An 18,271-nucleotide genomic window follows, 5' to 3' on the forward strand; every position below is an offset into this window, starting at 1 on the left:
TGAAGAATGGTTGCTAATGTCAGCATCATTCTCAATTTATTTATTTAATCTTGGAATTTTCTCATTATTTGTGTGTGTATATATATATATATATATATATATATATATATATATATATATATATATATATATATATATATATATATATATTTCTCTATAATATTTTTCTAGTTCTCAACCAGCTGCCGCACCATGAACCTCTCGGAGCAGATTTCATTCCTCTTCAGCTGTAATGTCAGGCCAAGTGAGAAGCCACAGCTCCAGATAAGTGTCTCCAAAAGGGAGCCACTGACTGTCGCCGTCCCCATGACCATTTTCTACAGCATCGTCTTCTTGTCTGGAGTATGAACAGTCACTTTACTAGACACACTCCACACATTATTAAAGTTACCTTCAGAATTACAACACTAAGTGGTATATGTGATAAAATACAGTAGTAACTAAGACACAATTATAGTCATACAGTGTTAATGATATGCCGACAGCAAACAACACACATCTTTTCATTCTCACTAAATGCTATTTTTTCATGCTCTACAGATCTTACTCAATGGTGTGAGCATGCTGACCCTCCTCATGGATGCTCATATGAGAGGCAGTGCCATTCGTTTCTACCTTATCAGCCTGGTCATATCAGGTACACTACGCTTCCACTCAATTCAATAGCAGAATAGAAAGTGTCATCTTTGTGGTCTTGGAAAGGTCACATTATTTCTTTTTTCATTTTAAACAATCTTACATAAAGGCTTTTCCTTAAAGTGTCTGCAGAATGTCCTGATTAAATGTTCTGTGTCGGATGAAAGTAGACGTCCGTACCTGTTTGCAGACAGTGTTTCACCTATAACTCAATGTGCGTTAAATGCCTAAGAGCAGCGTAGCAGGGTGCTTTATGTTTGATATGTTAAAGGATTATCTATCTATCTATCTAATTATATCATTGTTCCTGCTTGTTATATTAACACATTTTGCCGCATTATGTTTTGAAAAATAAAGCTACTCACTCACTTACCTAGCACTTTATAGAAAATCAGGACTCCCAATGTTTAAAATTCAATGAAAGTGAAAATTGATTTGTATGTACAATACTTTATTTCTGATGGGACTAAGTGTGAAATAGACAGTTCATTGTTCACATCAGTGGATATTAAAGGACACATTCACTGAATTATATCAACAGGCCCCATTCATGACATTTCATTTCATTATGGCCAGGTTAGTACACTGAAAATCATTCATCGTGCATTTAATTTGGGCATGGAGTAATGTATTTACAACTTGAAAATTAAAATGATTAATTCAATTCCATTTCAAATTAACATTGTTTGTAATGTGCACACATTTAATCTAAATGTCAACAAATGATTTACATTATTTATTGTCTGTCCTGGACTGCAGTGTATTTTGCGTACTTTGAGGAACATTCTCAGTGCACATTTTCTAAATGTATGTTGTTGTTTTTCTCTTTAAACTTTAGACATTTTGCAGCTGTTGACCCTCCCGATAACACTGTATCGGTACTATTGGGAGAGCTACCCATGGCGTCTGGGCCGAACAGTCTGCAAACTCTACTTCATGGTGCGCCAAGTGTACTGTGCCACCACAAGCTGGGTTATAATGACCTTCACCATGGAGCGCTATGCAGCCATTTGCCACACCATGTGGTCTGTCTCCAGCCTGAAGGTTGAGTTCTTGCAAAAAAAGCTTATGGTTGTATTTTAATGCTGTTTACTACATTTGTCTGCAACATGTTTGGTTTCATCCCAAACTTCATAAACATTTTCCTTGTTCATTCTCAAAGTATTGTATCAAGATACGTAGGCAGATAGTGTAGTTGTGTCCAACTACAGGGCATTCTCATGTTCAAAACATGTTCATACTGTAGACATTTCTGAGAAAATATTATATAATAATATTAATAATAATATTGTTATTATATTTCGGGGAAACATGATTCAACTTTGGGCAGATAAAAAAAGCACAGTGGGATGCTTTTACTTGTTCTATATATGTATGTTCCTTTCCAACAGAAGTTTCGTCTGCCATGCCTTCTTTCTATCTGGATCATATCTCTGGTGTCGGCTGTACCCTTTGCTCTGGTCTATGACCAGGCTCTTGCCTGCATCCTGGACTACACCGCCGCTACACGAAAAGAAGCCTTTCACGTGTCCACCATGTGTGAGATGACAGAGCCTGATCCTGCACACATCTACAAAGGTGCTTTACTCCTGAGAGCAGGAATCTTTTTTCTGGTAAGATAAGAGCTTTTTGAGAGGCTTTCATTTGCTCATCTGCATCAAATGCAGACACTCAACATGCCTCTTCAACAGGTCCCATTGGTCTCCATTTGTACTCTCTATCTGCTCATCCTGCTCTACCTTAAGTGGAATGGACGTCAAAGAAGAATAATGGGTCTAACGCGGCCGGATCCAGAAGGAAGACGAGACATTCAGTGCCATCAGAATGGAAAGCTACTTTTAAATGAAAAGAGAGCTCTAAAACTAATGGGTGAGCCACGGAAATAATAACATTGTGTTTATGTCTTGAGGTTGTGGCATAGTAAACCTCCCAAGTGCTCGGATTTTCCTTAGTCTGATGAAGACCGTATAAAGGTCTAAGTGTCCAGAAAAGGGGGACACAGACTTTCCTTACAAAATAGGTGATGCTGGACCCCTCGTGACTATTTTTACTGTTGGTCCACCAGACAATAATTAAATTGCACTGAGCTCAACATTAATTTCTGTTAATTTAGGTTCACACACATTTGCAGGCAAAAAACACATTCTTTGTAATTATTCATTGTCCGTCATGGTCTTAAATTCATCCGTGACTGTTGTGCTGAAAACGATTTGCTTTTGTCAACTTTTCATGGACTCTCTATGAGGTGTTGTTGATGCCATACATAGTTACCTCATGATATTGTGTCAGAATCTGATGATGCCCTTTATTATATACTAGTCAATTATGCTAGTAATTGCTTAGTTACTGCAATTAATGTAAAGATCACTTAACCTGAGCGAGTAACATCTTCTATGTTGTGTCTTCCAGGTGCAGTCTTGGTGTCCTTTTTTGTTTGCAACTTTCCAGACATTGCCTCGTCGCTGATGCAGGTCTACGTGGTTGTGTGGTCCGACACCGTCCTTTCTGTCTACACAATCCTGAAATGGTACTTGTCGCTTCCACTGTGGTATATGAACAGTGCTCTGGACCCGCTGCTGTTCTGTATTTCCTCCCACACATTTCGCAGGGCGTGCTGGAGAACTCTGGGAAGGCTCAGGCCTACCTTCGACTGGAAATGTGGGAACGTGCCTCGGCCGTGGCAAAGAAGTGCTCATGAAGAAGCAACCACAACAGCCAGTAAGAGGATTCATGGTGAATGCTACAGAGAGAATGTGGCCAAAAAGAGAAACACAATCACTAACGAAGCCGATCAGAAGAATGGAAATAGCAATGAAAGCCCCTTTCAAAATGAGCAACAGCGATAAGCAATCTGAATTGTTATCTCTTTCATGCTATGTGGCATGTGTTCAGATCCCCCAGCTAATTCAATGGATATAACATTTCTGGGATGTCTAGTTCTATGATTACCGGTACTGTCTTCTGAATCCACCACAACACACACCCTTATTAGATTGGATGTATACAAGCCAATATTAGTGGTCCACATCATTTAAAGTGGGCTGCAGTAGAGTCTCACAACCTTTTTCAAAAAGCATTGATGATCGTGAGGCAAGCAAGCCTATCAAATGAAGTCCAGGACAGTCTTTGACCCCAAAGGAGTTATGGCGTATGACATATGTGCAGTGTAAATAGAAATACAAGCTTGCAGCAGACGATGCTATAATTAAAGATACGGTGTCCTCCCAGGTGATATTTGGGTACGCTTGAATTGATAGCGATCAGTGTTTTTAAATAGCATCTGTTTTGGGGCTTTTATTAAAGATATGTTCAATAATTGCAGGATTGTGATTCTCACCCATAGAGTAGGTTGCTATTGACACCCTCCCTGCGGACACCTCAGTTAAATGAATCAATCATACCCATGTTCTATGATCATGCGCCACATTTGTTAGCCTTTGGGAAAGTGCAGAACAGATTTAACTCTGCATGTGTTGTACCCATTGACTGCATAGCCCAATACCAATGTCCCCCTAAGGCCTTTAGTCCTGAACCCTCAGGGACTTAACTGATGTCACCTGGTAAATGGTTGAGTCTGAGAGACTCAAAGGGCTGGAAACAGTATAAATACGAATTTGACCAAACTATGCAGCCATGTATAACGCTACCTTGATGGGGCTTAGAGCTGTTGCACCGTCAAACCATCAATTGTTTGAGATCTCTCTCTGACATTTTTAGCCCTTCATGCAGTTGTTTGCTGCTATATTACTGTTCAGAATAATACAGCTCCTTTAAAGTAAACATAGGATGTTAGATTACTTATATGTCCAAATTATAAAGAAACATTCATAGCATTTACTCAGGTTTTATATTTCATTTATTATTACGTCCACTGAAATGATTTGGGGGATGTAAATGTCACCGAAAGAAAAATAAGGAAATGAATAATGAATGTTTTCTTGCAAAAAGATAAACGTTTGTTAAAAAAAGGTCACTAATTTATCACGTCTAATTAGGTGTTATTGTCATGTTCAGATTGGAAACGCGAATTCCATTGTAATGAACAGAAATAAATAATACATATACGAGTAAAGTATTTTAGTTGTAGTTTATCGCCAATGATTTATTGGTGTATTTAGAGTAGAAATCCACCATTACAATAGGTTTCTGTGTGTTCGGAACACATCATTGGGTTCTGACAAAAATGTATCACCTTGAAATACAAAAACTAAATAATTTTTCCCCACAAAGCTGCCTTTTTCTGAACATTCTGTCACAACAGGATTATCGTCTGTAGCTCAGTGGGGAGAGTGGTCCACAAGGTACCCGGTTCAATCCCTGCTCTCTCCATATAGTTGCATGTCAAAGTGTCCTCGAGCAAGACACTGAACCCCCAGTTGCTCCCCGGACGCTTCACTGCAGCCCACTGCTCCTTAATAACTAAGGATGGCTCAAATGCAGAGAAGATAAAGAGAATAAATACAAGTGTACATTTCTTCTTCTTCTATCTCAAGTGTTGTTGAAAGCTGGAAGCAATTTTTCTGTAAAAGTGATTACTATGTCTCGAACATTTGTAAAATTGTAGTAATGTCGAGTACTATTTCTGTTCTTTTGTCGAGCTAGAACAATATGTGTCGTGTTTAGACGCTTACATTATTGTGACTGATGTGAAGACATTCAATGTAAGTGTGATCCTGTTCAACAGAAATGATTGAACAGGATATGGTGGTGTGTATTTATATGTTGAGTTTGATATATTAAGTATGTTGTTCAAGATAATTATTCAGGTGTATTGCTCACAGAACTGTAGGTTACATAACAATTGATTTTTCAATCTAGAGATATGGGAATGGACAAAATGGTCAGTGAAGGAACACTTCGTACATCTCTGTTCTTTTGCATGAATAGTAGTTGCCGACAGTACTGTTGATATTGGCAGAAAAAAAAGGACTGGTAACAAAAACAGCATCCGTTTCTTTTTTCATCTTTCATTGCAAATAATTACTACCTAGCAGGGGCGTGTCTAAGGTAGTGGCAGGGTGGCACATCTTCATTAACTCTGAGATACCCACAGACACAAAACAATGTGATAGTACTTGCCTGCCGATGTTCAAAGTGTAATGAAAATGATGTGTCATAGACTACTCAGGTTCTGGAGGCATACCTGACTAAAACCTCGTCTTAACTTTTCAATGGAGTTCATTGAACTAAAAATACATTTTCCAAAAAAATGTAAACTAGATGCGAGGAATGAATAATCCAATGCCAAGACAAGTGAAAAATGCATAAGATGGGTTGACTGACTGGATGTATTAGAATAAATTAACTTACACACACATTCTGAAAAGGACACACAGTGGTATAGGATTGTGTTGCTTTAATAAACATTTGTGTATGAACATAAGATCAAATGACTTCCTGAAAGTAGTTATCTCTTCAACATTTTTGTAGGACAATGCTGATGTTGCTCTGTTTCTGCCGCCATCTGGTAAAGCCAAGTTCACACTTAATTTCAAATGCAAAGTTTTGTCAATAAAACGCTCAAAAAACAGGCGTTGCCATGCATGTTGATGTTGTAGTCGACACACTTGCTCAGCGGCTTTGCTTCTGATGCGGGACTTTTGTTCGGGAGCTTCAAAAGGTGTCTGTGGAAAATCAGGGCTAAAGTCACGTAGTGTAAACTAGACATAAGCTGCACTGCTGTCACACAATCAGACTACAGAGCCACCATTTTATTTAGTTTTGTTAATTCTTGTGCAGCATAAAGAGGCGACAACATGCATGTCGTTGTGCAACCCTGTGTAGAATGACAATAAATTAACTTTTAAATATTTAATGAAAGAGGTCAATTATGTGTCAGTTGAGCGGTCCTGACGTGCGTATATTTCAGCCAATCACAACGCAGTAGGCGGGACTACAGATTAAACAGCGGAAGATTTAAAACGAAGATGGCGGCTGGAAGTGATCCTCACAACAATCACAAACTGAGCAGAAGGTACAAACGTTTCCCTGAATATTTCCTCAAATTAACAGACACATAAATGACTATGAGGGGTATTTTTTCATTATTGTGAGTGCTAAAACAATATATTTGTTGTGACCTAACGTTATTCAGTAGAGTAACGTTAGTTAACTAAGTTAGCTAACTAACCTAGCAACAACTTGGTATGCCGCCGCTCATATCTGTTTAACTTATAGTTACATGTTAGGTACCAGCCCGAAGCATGACTATTCCAATGAAGTCCAGCTCAATCTCCGTGTTTACCAACCACAGGGCGACACAATGCAGCATGTTTATCAGCCAGGAAAAGCCAAACACGAGCCAGCCTGTGATCTTTAACCCGGACTTCTTTGTGGAGCGGCTGCGACACGAGCATCCACAGGCCTTTGCGGATTTGGTACTAAGTAATATCACTCGTCTCATTGACCTTCCCGGGGACGCGTTTTCCCAGCTCACCGGAGAGTCCGAGGCTAAGCTGCCCTCCGCCGCTGGCTTTCTCCGCTCCTTCAACTTCCTGAAACGTAAAGGTGAGGCCAGCAGAGCATGTCTTTGAAACGCCGTTTTAGACTAATATGTTATGAGTTAAGTTATTGTGTTGTGTCATTCGGTTGCATTAGGAAGGTTAGCTACTTATAAAGCAACTACTGTTGCAATATCAACAGACCACAAACTACATGTGTTCAATTAAGACTTGCAATGCATGTATCTCCACCCTATATACTACCGTTTAAAAGTTGGGGGTCTCTTAGAAATGTCTTTATTTTTCAAAGAAAAGCACTGTTTTTTTTCAATGAAGATAACATTAAATTAATCAGAAATACACTCTATTCATTGTTAATGTGGTAAATGACTATTCTAGGTGGAAACGTCTGGTTTTTAATGAAATATCTACATAGGTGTATAGAGGCCCATTTCCAGCAACTATCACTCCAGTGTTCCAATGGTACATTGTGTTCTTAGAAGACTAATGGATGATTAGAAAACCCTTGAAAACCATTGTGCAATTATGTTAGCATAGCTGAAAACAGTTATGCTAGTGAGAGAAGCTATAAAACTGGCCTTCCTTTGAGCTAGATGAGTATCTGGAGCATCACATGTGTGGGTTCGATTATACTCTCAAAATGGCTAGAAAAAGAGAACTTTCATGTGAAATTCGCCAGTCTATTCTTGTTCTTAGAAATTAAGGCTATTCCATGCGAGAAATTGCGAAGAAACTGAAAGTTTCCTACAATGGTGTGTACTACTCCCTTCAGAGAGTAGACAAAAGGGCTCTAACCAAACGGGCTCTAACCAGAGTAGAAAGAGAAGTGGGAGGCCCCGGTGCACAACTAAGCAAGAAGATAAGTATATTAGAGTTTGAGAAATAGACGCCTCACAGGTCCTCAACTGGCAGCTTCTTTAAATGGTACCCGCAAAATGCTGTGTCAACGTCTACAGTGAAGAGGCGACTCCGGGATGCTGGCCTTCTAGGCAGAGTGGCAAAGAAAAAGCCATATCTGAGACTGGCCAATAAAAAGAAAAGATTGAAATGGGCAAAAGAACACAGACATTGGACAGAGGAAGATTGGAAAAAAGTGTTATGGACAGACAAATCAAAGTTTGAGGTGTTTGGATCACACAGAAGGACATTTGTGAGATGCAGAACAGGTGAAAAGATGCTGGAAGAGTGCCTGATGCCATCTGTTAAGCATGGTGGAGGTAATGTGATGGTCTGGGGCTGCTTTGGTGCTGGTAAAGTGGGAGATTTTTACAAGGTAAAAGGGATTGTCAAAAACACGAAATTGTCTGGGTGACCCCAAACTTCTGAACGATAATATATATATATATATATATATATATATATATATATATATATATATTCCTGGGATGTTGTATTGTTCCTTTTATGTAGGATATAATTGCATTATATGTTGGTTGTTTATGTTGCTGGTTAGACAAAACACTTAATGTCACTGTGGTCTCTGAGAAACAGAATGTATCCCTGCATGCATCCCTGCACCCTGTTGCAGAATTGCAGCAGGTCCATGTGAAATGTCAAAAGGGGGCTAATGAAGCTAATGAATGGTGTAATGGCTTTGGAATCAATACAGTTTTATAAAAACTCTCATTGTGACATTTGATTACTTTCAGACAAAGGAGTTGTTTTTGGGGCACCATTAACTGAAGAAGGAATAGCACAGATCTATCAGCTAATTGAATACCTGAGTAAAAGTGAGTATCTTAATATTAATAAACATGCATAATGTCAGCCATTTAGAGGACACTTTCATTCAAAGCGGTTTGAGATATCATGACTACATGCATGTTTCATGCGTGAGGTGACAGGTCTGTAGCGATGATAGTATTTGTGTCAGACAAACATCACAATTACTTGATTTAATAATGTCTTAATATACCTAGTTGAATTGCTTCAGCCTGTATTATTACTACTTATAATTATTGGATTTGTTTGGCATAAAAGACTATCCTAACTCTTACTACTTTGACTTAGTTGGAAAGCAGTGAATAATCACGAGGTCATGGTTTATTTCTAGAAAGCGATGATGTAATTCAGTGAAAATAGACACTGAGCGAATACTTGGGTCAATAATTCATCTGAAAGCTCTTTGCCCCAGCTGTCTCCCTCCTGCCATTTCATTCACTCTGTCCCTCTCCTCACTTCTGAGTTTTTGTCTCCTTTTGTCTTCTTCACTCTGTGTCAAATATTTCTTTCCCCTCCTTGTTGGCTGTCTGTCACCATATGTCTCTCTTACCCCTAAGACCTTCATGTGGAGGGATTGTTTCGTGTACCAGGCCACAGCCTAAGGCAGGCAGCCCTGAAGGAGATGCTGAATGCTGGGGCAGAGATAGATCTAGAGACCGGGGACTTCCACCCCAATGATGCGGCCACATTGCTCAAAGCCTACCTGGGAGAGCTGCCAGAGCCTCTGCTCACGCACAGACACTATCATGCCCACCTGAAGATTGGAGGTGTGGGTTGACGATACACAGATCCTTGTCATGGCCAGATTTATTTTTGGAAAATCAAATATTAGTGTACCCCTTACTCTTTTGTAACAATTCTCTTATGTGCTGTGTCCAGATCTGACTCGTTTTGATGATAGAGGAGATAAGACGAATATACCTGACAAGGAACTCCAGATTGAAGCATTTCAGCTGCTTTTCATGCTGCTCCCACCAGCCAACCGCAGCCTGTTGAAACTGCTGCTGGACCTGCTGTACCACACAGCTCGAAATCAGCACATCAACAAGATGTCCGCTATCAATCTAGCCACAATGTTTGCTCCACACATCATCTGGCCCAAAAATGTAAGGCCCGTAGGTTAATTTTGTTCTACCTGCTAAGTACTGTTTTATTTATTTATTTATTTATTTATTTATGTTGCAGGTGATGGCAAGTGATCTGCAGGAAAACATCGAGCAACTGAATAATGGCATTGCGTTCCTTATCAGGCACTCGCAGAAACTGTTCAAGGTAAGCAGTTTTACAAACTGTTTCTCTGGACTTCTCTCTGCTCTTCCTTGTCAAATAAGAACAACAGCATGAGATGATTTTATCTGTTAAGGTCTGTTTTCTGCTCAACTTTACATTCACATAAAAAAACACAGGGAGGCTTTCCTCATTGGATATCATTTGAAAAGATAAATGTAGTATCACAACCATGTGTCGGAGATGTTTCCACTGTGATCTCATTGTTGTTGCCAGGGTTATAATGAATGCAGGCAGCGTAATCGGAAAGAATAGAGAATTTGCATGTAAAAGAAATGACAACAAAAGCTATATTTATTCCAGTGCCTCTAATCAGCAGCCTCTTAGAGATCAATGATTAAGTTATATTCCGTTTGTTTAGCTTCTTTATTGTACACATACTATATTCTTCAAAGTAGCAGCTTCAATACGCCATTGTTCATGGTGAGTTCATACATTTCTAAATGCCAATCACGTTAATCTATTGTACACTAGATTCATTATTTACAATGATCTTTAATTGGGATTTCATTGACATGTTTCCTTCCATTGAAGGCACCTACATACATCAAAGAATATACTCGCTTGTACTTCACAGGATCAAAAACTCTTCAATCAAAGGTAAGTGTTTTGGTTCTTTGTGTTTTCTTCTTTTTCTCAGCAAGTTCATCTTAATAAAAATAAAAAGTGTTAAATGAATCCATAAAGCTACTTTCAATACTCCCATTCTAACTTTTGAAACCAGTAAACTTAGTGTCTGGTTAATTTTAGGTACTTTTGGAGACTCGTATCTGCTACTTCTGTGTCTTGTGGCCACATCTATTGAAAATAGTTTGGGGTTGCAGTGAGAACACATTTGTTAATATCTGGTCTTATTTTGTGTCTGACCTCTCTAGGATGACTTGACGCTCTGTTCTGGGACTGAAGATGGGCTCATATCTGCCATAACGGCTGCCTCCCCTTCTCCCTCCATGAGAACAATCAGTGGTGAGGTCAGCAGCACCCCCACTAAGTCTACGCAGAGTTACACTGAATGTGCCCTCAGAGAGCTGTACCAGCAGGTCAACAACCTGCCTGAGTCTGCCAAAAAGAAAAAGCTCATCAGACAGGTACAGTACCCATTGTGAGGAGAAAGAACATACAGAAAACTATTTGCAAGCTAGCACCTAAAGTGTGTTGTATTTTTGTGTGTAGTTTGATAAGCAGCCTTTGCTGACCCCTTCGGCTGACTCACGGACACCCTTCAGCAGGAAACATTGGCGTTCACGATCTCTGGGGGGAATTATCAAGGTTTGTTGACAGTACTCCTTTGTGCAGTGATAGCCTTCACCTTTCAGCCTTCATTCCATCGTGTTCAGATTCTAAACAAAGAATCTTTTAAAGTAAACTTGCACTGACAAAGCCAGTCAATTCAGGTATCCTATAGAGTGTTTTATTATTGGTGATACATTACTAGTGCTACTGAATAATGTTTTGCTTAGAACACTAAGACTGCAAAGTCAGACAGCAATGTCAGGCACGGCAGAGGCAGCCTGCTTGTGTTGTTTGAGTCTCAACACAGAGACATGATACCAGCGGCATTATACTATTGATTAATACTCAACCATACATTCTTCTTTGAGGAAAAGCAATACTTTTAAGTGGCACCTTTCTAAAGGTTCTGTGACTGTATTTCCTTATTTGTTTCTATACAAATGTTTTCAATAATAATGATGGTATTGTATACATTAGAAGTATATTATAGTGCGTTTTGATAAAAAGCTACATGGTATAATGAATACCGCCCTACCCTCTAGAAATCTTCCAGTAATGATTCTTTTGTCTATGAAACAGAGGAAGGTGTTGGGAAGCCAAGTATTACCAGAGAAAGAAAACAGCAGTCTGCAGAGTCCTCTACCCAGCTGCCAATCGGTGGCCAGGCAAGAGAAAACACTCGCTGTGGAGGAGTGAGTATAGCATTGATGCACCACAAATGAAACGAGTGTTAGAATGACTGTCCTGTGTAACATGGGAGAATCTACATCATCACGTTGAGAAAACCTCATTGCCTACTGTCGTGGTCCTGTAGGGCAATAATATTCCCCAATGACCTTGATGATGGACATGTATGGAGAAGCACTCAAGTAGTAATTATCTTGTATTCAAACCAAACCAATCAAAATGTCACATTTTAAATTGTGGGACAGCACAATTCCCTCCTAAAAGTGTCATCTTCCAGTGACAAGTAGTTTTCCTCATGGCCGTGTTGAAAGAGTTTTCTGGCATTTCCAGCCATCGGTCTGTGGTTCACCACAGACAAGCCTGGCCTCACTTTGACTCTACGGTGCTTACATTGTTAATGATGCCTGACGTACGCTGCTGAAAGGATTAGAAATGACCTAATCGTTCTCTCTCTCTTTCTCTCTCTCTTTTCATCTCGTCCAGGATTCTCTAACCGATTGCACTCTTCACAACTAAGGAAACATCAGGCTGACTGTTATGTTAGGGGTATTAAATTATCTGTGGTGTCGACACAAACTAAACAGTGTAAAGCAAGGCAGTGAAGTTTATTTCTTAAAGGTTAGTAAGATGGCAGGAAACCACCCCATTTCCTTTGCAGTCGAGCATGTTTTACGTAACCTACATAAATGGGGTTAAAGGACACCAGTGAGGATGTTGCATGCATTATTGTAAATCAATGAAATGTACCAGTTTTCTTACCCAGTCGTTCTTGTTCTTTTACAATGTTTAGCAGGATGTGAGTGACATGTATTTGTGGCTATTTAGCTTTACCATTGACTGAAACATGTTCATTTCATTTGCAAACTTATGTATTTATTTTCGAAATGTTTTAAGTCCTGGAATCCAGTGCATCAAATGTATTGGTCCAATGTGATATGCAGGTTTTTTTCTATTTAAATGTTACATTTTTTTGTAAGTTATAGTAGGTTTATACTCAGTCAATGCAGAGCTTTCAATACTTTTATTAGGAAAGTGGTAAATTCTGGGATGTGCCTTTTTTTTAAAGTAAATATATCTTAAATTACTTAATGTAATTTGTATTCTACATTTTCTCTTTAAATTCCAGATAGCTTTAAGTGTGTGGTGAATTTGATTTAAAGAATATATTCAAGTGTCAGTAGAATAAGGCAGTGAAGATTAATGGAGTTTGAGAGATACATAGTTAAAGGCTATAAAGGGCCATCTTGTTTTGGATTATATTAATAGATTTTGCCATTTCCACTAACTCAAACCTTCAGTGACACTAAAGGTTACTGTGATACTTCAAAACTACTGCTACTTTAAACTTCAGCTCGGGTTTTTTAATTGTGAATTTTACAGTTTTATTGCTTAATACGCACTTGTATCTTGTATTGAATTATTCAATTATTTAGAGCAAGACATTTTATGATTTTCAATTATTTTTATATTCAGAGGTTAATGAAGAGAACTGTGTTGTTTGCCTTCTCTTGTGGTTGTTAACCCAGGTGCTTTCCGGGAGAGTTTAAGCTCCTTAAACCTGCTTGTTGTTTCTTAGATCAGTTGTTACTCATGTCGCTAAGCTGTTACAATTCAACTATAACGTGACGATTGGTCAACATGTCCACTGATGTATTGATACTACTGTGAAGCTATGCAACTCACTGCAATTAAAAGACATCAAGCTGAGTTATGTGGGTGTCTTTTCTTTTGAAGTGTTCGCATATAGGATGAATGCTTAATTATGAACCTTCTTTGGCTTTTTGTCACTTTTCCTTTCTGGAATATAAGTAGTGTTCCTCTCTGAAGCTTGTGATGCTGTTTTACTTGCAGCCACAAGGTGACGCTGTTTAGTTGCAAATAATTAGTCAGCCTGAGGTGCAACATCCCTCTGATCTGGTGAAAATAGAGAAGATATCATTATGAGAGAGATCTGCTTTTTAGCTACTCGTGTGCTGTTAAATACCCCAAATAAGTTTTGATGAGAACACTCAATATTTTAATGAACAAAAAACTGAAATACATCATGAAACCTATTTACATCTATACAATATTTCTCTTAAGGGCAAGACATACTACTTTATACTTCTCTAACTAACTTCCTTTGAGCTCTCCCAACTTTAAATGTAAGTGATCCAAGTTCAGCCAGAAAACAGTCGTCAAGTTAATTGAAAACTTTTATGCTTATAATGGCCATTGCAGCAAATAGGAAATGGAAAGGAAACAAATCAAATGTGACAATAGATGTCAAAATACAATTAAATGTTAATCAGTTTTAGGCTAAATATACCCACAAGGTCACCAAAGGTAAACATACAAACACATGGTTGCTGTTTGCAGTAAATGATTTTCCCAAATTGAACATATTTTCGTGAGTGGGTGGATAGTAAGAGTGAAGGCCGCTCTCCAATAGGAGGAATGTCTCAGTGTGTCATTATGGTGTCCATGTCAATGCATGTTTGGTATTGTAAGTATACGTTGTAAACGTCTGAAAACGGGTCTGCTTTTCCTCAGGTTCTGTAAATATACACCAGACAGCTTCCATAATAGGAATAGTATTGTTTTACAGCCTAAACTCCGGAGGGTTTTTTATTTAGCATTCCTACTCGAAAATGAGCATAATGACTGTAAAAATGAGTCAGACATACTGCAATCAACTTTACATTATCTGATGTGCACACGAACCCACAAGCATATATGATGAGTAGTCGTGATTTGGCTTCAAATGAATGCACTAAAATGACTTTCAGAGGGAACTAATTCTGTCTAGATTCTAGACCTACAGATAGAGAAATGCCACACTAAAAGGGGGGGGGGGGGGGGAGGGGGACAAATCAAGGTTAAAATATTTGTGTAGACTCTGTATAGTTTATTTTTTTCAACAATAGACAGTGGAAAAATCTTTCCAGCAGGATGAAACTTGTTTGGGTTTGAAGCATGCTGTGGAATCTTCTAGATGCTAAATTTGGTTTCTTTCATTTTTTTCTTTCTCTCTATCAAGCACGCCTCAGTTGAACTAACAAATTAATTCCTCTATTCAAACAAGAGAAGCTGCTAGCTCCTTCTTAATAAAAGTGTTGTTACAAGCTGCAGGAAAAAATGTATTGTTCTCCACAGGGCTAGATGAGATGCGCCTATTTCTTCATCAGTCAATTGTTGGTGAGCTCTTCTGTTTTGCAAACTGCTCTCCCAGACTAATTGTAAATTGCTGCCATGCCCTCCCACGGCTTTGAGAGCAGCAGAATAATTCCTGTTGTATATTTGTGTACATTCCTATCACGACTTTGAGAGTAGAGGGACCTTACCACCCAGACCCCATTACCACTAAACACCACTGTCTCCTCTTTAATTAGCCATTCATAGGGAAGGAAGATCAGCACTGCACTGACACTTTTACTGGCACAGATAGAGCTTGTGTGTGTGTGTGTGTGTGTGTGTATGTGTGTGTAAGTAACCCTGCATAAGACATACACACCTCAGCATAGGTATGCATTTCCAGTTGGTCAAGCAGCAAAGCAGACAGATGTTTGCCTGATTCCCTTTGTTAGTTCGAGGTAACGGGGTTCTTGGACGATGTTTGGAGGGATCCACCCTGCAGCAAAGCACTCTGTAGAACTTGAACAGTGACCCGGTGGCTCGAGCTGAGCAGAGTACACCCATGGCTGGATAGCTGAGGTGTTTCTTAGTTTTTGGTTAGTTTTAGTTACTTTAAGTTTAAAAATACACAGTTAAATAAATAGTTTCAAAGCAACCAAACGTCTGATTAATGAATAGTATCCTTACTCACTCTGAATTATATAGTTGGTTGGACAAAAGCAGACAACACAAAAACTGATTGATGCTTTCCAAATCATTATCTGAGCCAGTGTCTCATAAGTAGTTCCTAGATATCTGTGGATCTCCAGATGAGCACCTAATGAATCATTCTTGATCAATGCTGAATCGGGTGCTAAATGGCACTGAACCAATAACTTACCATTCCCTCCTTGGTTGCCAGTGCACTGCCTTACACAAGGGGGTGTTAAACTAGTAACTAATATATATGTGTGAATATTAGGATAGCGATCTAAGTATTGCTTTTGTGCCTTTTAGCAGCTGATCCAGCGTTCATCAAGAGTTCCTCATGGTGATCATTATGCAGATTCACAGATATTTAGAAACTAATCATTACACATTGGTGCAATGAAAGTTATGCAAGAAGTGCTTGTTGTTGCTCTTTTTCCTTTGTAACTTCTCTCAATTCAGCATACTTAATTTTAAAGTGTGACCATTTAGTTAATTGTGTGGATTGCTGAAAACAATGCACTTTGGCTTGAACCTAGAAATACGAGAAGTGTATTTCCGCTCCACATCTAGAATACTGGTCTGCAATTCCACGAAGTGAATCAATATGCATTTGGAAAAGTTTCCTGGAAGCTACAATTACACTGTCAACAGCGTCTGGACTCTTGTTTTAACCAAATGTCAACGATTGCAAAATAAGATTTATTAAGATTCCCTATAAAGTAAATAAAGCATTAAAGGCATGAATAAAGGAATTATGTGCCATTATTGCCATAAATCCAAATAACAAAGCAGGTCTGGTTGGTTGTAGCTGTTTGTCTTTTCATTTGTGTATATAATGATATAATCTCTGTCCCTGTGCCGATGCTGTGTTGAAAATATTGTGCTAACTTTAATTGTATGGCCGTGGTCTGCCTTCCCAACAGATCATGCATAATTGTGCTTTTGCATTCCAGTTCTCTGCTGCAGCTTCTGTGTGTGTGGCCACACTTGATCTACATTTACACATTATTTATTCCGTTTTTTTGCCTCCAAGGACGGAGGTGTTGATTCCTCTCTTCCCCGGGGTGTTCTCCTTCGTTACATGTATATACAGTATGTACACACACACACACACACACACACACACACACACACACACACACACACACACAGAGAGAGACACACACACAGACAGCCTCTCCCTTCGGGCAGGGGTTATGCAGTGTCATGCAGGTTGGGTCTCTCTCTAGGGGTTTGCCTGGAGGCAAACCTAAAATGAGTGGAGTGAGTAAAAAAAAAAACGGATAAAGAAAGATACTTGGGCTAGATTTGTATTGTGAATGGAATCAAGGGAATGAAAGAGGGATCTCGAGAATGAGAGTGAGTTCAGGCAGGGTTCTGGGGGTGGGGGGTATTGAGGGGGGGAGAGGAGTATGGGAGGAGAGGAGGGGTAGGGGTGGAGTCGGGGGGCTCTGCTATTTGTAGATCCTTGTGATGGATGACTGGTGTGTGTGTATGTAAGAGAGAGAGAGAGAGAGAGAGAAAGAGAAAGAGACTGGCTTTTTTTCTCTTTCTGCTCTTTCCCTATTCCCTCTCTCTTCAGGCGAGCAGAGCAGAGCGGGACTGAGTGAGAGGAGGACAGAGACGCAGACGTGTGCAGACCAGAGCACAGCAACTCCAAAAAGACAAGAGAGGAGAAGAGTTTGCGAGGAGAAAATAAGAGAGAGAAAACAGCTTTTTTTTACATCAGCAAACTGTGGTGGATATCAAACCTACATCAAAAGAACTCTAGAAGAACAAAAAGGATTTGCTCTGTTTCACAGCTAAGAGGAAAATAATAGCATTTGTTATAGTTTTGTTTTTCTATTTCTATTCACCACAAATACATACTTATTTTTAGAGGACTTTCGAGGTGTAGCAGGACTTTTTTGCAGAGAGAAGTAAGGGTTTTGTTGAAGAAGAGCTGGCTGCAGTGGCGGTGAACATGCCTGTCAGAGGTAGCTGTTTTGGGGCAGGCATGGGAAGGCTGGCTGGCCAGCCACTCTGGATGTGGGTGGTGATGCTCTCTGCACTGCTCATGGGCAATGCCAGTGCCTGTCCAGCCCTGTGTACCTGCAGCGGCACCACAGTAGACTGCCATGGGCTGGGTCTCAAAACCATGCCAAGGAATATCCCCCGCAACACTGAAAGACTGTGAGTACCGTGTGTGTGTGTGTGTGTGTGTGTGCGTGTGTGTGTGTGTGTGTGTGTGTGTGTGTGTGTGTGTGTGATAGAGAACTCCCTGACTGTGTTCCTCTTTCTTCTTTATTCCCTGTATTCCTTCTGTCCCCTTTCTGTATTATAGTGGTGCACATGACTTTGCTTGGACTGAAAAAGAACAATAGCTCTGCCTGTGTGTGTGTGTGTGTGTGTGTGTGTGTGTGTGTGCGTGTGTGCGTGTGTGCGTGTGCGCGCGTGCGCGC

At 39.6% G+C, this 18,271-nt stretch overlaps 3 protein-coding genes across 4 annotated transcripts in view; all 3 read left to right on the top strand.

Annotated features, from left to right (window-relative positions):
• The first annotated feature begins 192 nt into the window (after nt 1-192).
• LOC117744301 (pyrokinin-1 receptor-like) lies at nt 193-3,482 on the top strand. The gene is made up of 6 exons (XM_034552497.1): nt 193-342; nt 541-637; nt 1,475-1,680; nt 2,028-2,249; nt 2,328-2,505; nt 3,046-3,482. Exons 1-6 carry the CDS (start codon nt 193-195, stop codon nt 3,480-3,482), a joined length of 1,290 nt encoding a protein of 429 aa, XP_034408388.1.
• A 3,052-nt stretch (nt 3,483-6,534) lies between these two features.
• LOC117744391 (rho GTPase-activating protein 19-like) lies at nt 6,535-13,737 on the top strand. Its single transcript, XM_034552627.1, has 11 exons — nt 6,535-6,610; nt 6,890-7,143; nt 8,747-8,827; nt 9,377-9,586; nt 9,699-9,925; nt 10,005-10,091; nt 10,641-10,706; nt 10,982-11,194; nt 11,280-11,375; nt 11,919-12,031; nt 12,510-13,737. The coding sequence occupies exons 1-11, from the start codon at nt 6,564-6,566 to the stop codon at nt 12,517-12,519; spliced, it is 1,404 nt and encodes a 467-aa protein (XP_034408518.1). The 5' UTR covers nt 6,535-6,563; the 3' UTR covers nt 12,520-13,737.
• Nucleotides 13,738-17,439: 3,702 nt separating this feature from the next.
• slit1a (slit homolog 1a (Drosophila)) overlaps nt 17,440-18,271 on the top strand; it is an 85,884-nt gene continuing 85,052 nt past the window's right edge. For both annotated transcript variants that reach the window (XM_034551791.1, XM_034551792.1), the window contains exon 1: nt 17,440-18,002. In XM_034551791.1, the coding sequence (XP_034407682.1) occupies nt 17,794-18,002 (209 nt within the window). In that variant the 5' untranslated portion in view covers nt 17,440-17,793. The remainder of the gene's footprint in view (nt 18,003-18,271) is intronic.

This window comes from Cyclopterus lumpus, chromosome 15 (assembly GCF_009769545.1).
Source record: "Cyclopterus lumpus isolate fCycLum1 chromosome 15, fCycLum1.pri, whole genome shotgun sequence".
Taxonomy (NCBI): domain Eukaryota; kingdom Metazoa; phylum Chordata; class Actinopteri; order Perciformes; family Cyclopteridae; genus Cyclopterus; species Cyclopterus lumpus.

Coding starts and splice junctions, on each gene's coding strand:
- LOC117744301 (XM_034552497.1), top strand. CDS start 193: ATGAACCTCTCGGAGCAGATTTCATTCCTCTTCAGCTGTAATGTCAGG. Junction 2,250..2,327: donor GAGCAGGAATCTTTTTTCTG/GTAAGATAAGAG, acceptor CCTCTTCAACAG/GTCCCATTGGTCTCCATTTG. Junction 2,506..3,045: donor GAGAGCTCTAAAACTAATGG/GTGAGCCACGGA, acceptor TGTGTCTTCCAG/GTGCAGTCTTGGTGTCCTTT.
- LOC117744391 (XM_034552627.1), top strand. CDS start 6,564: ATGGCGGCTGGAAGTGATCCTCACAACAATCACAAACTGAGCAGAAG. Junction 7,144..8,746: donor CAACTTCCTGAAACGTAAAG/GTGAGGCCAGCA, acceptor GATTACTTTCAG/ACAAAGGAGTTGTTTTTGGG. Junction 9,587..9,698: donor TGCCCACCTGAAGATTGGAG/GTGTGGGTTGAC, acceptor TGCTGTGTCCAG/ATCTGACTCGTTTTGATGAT.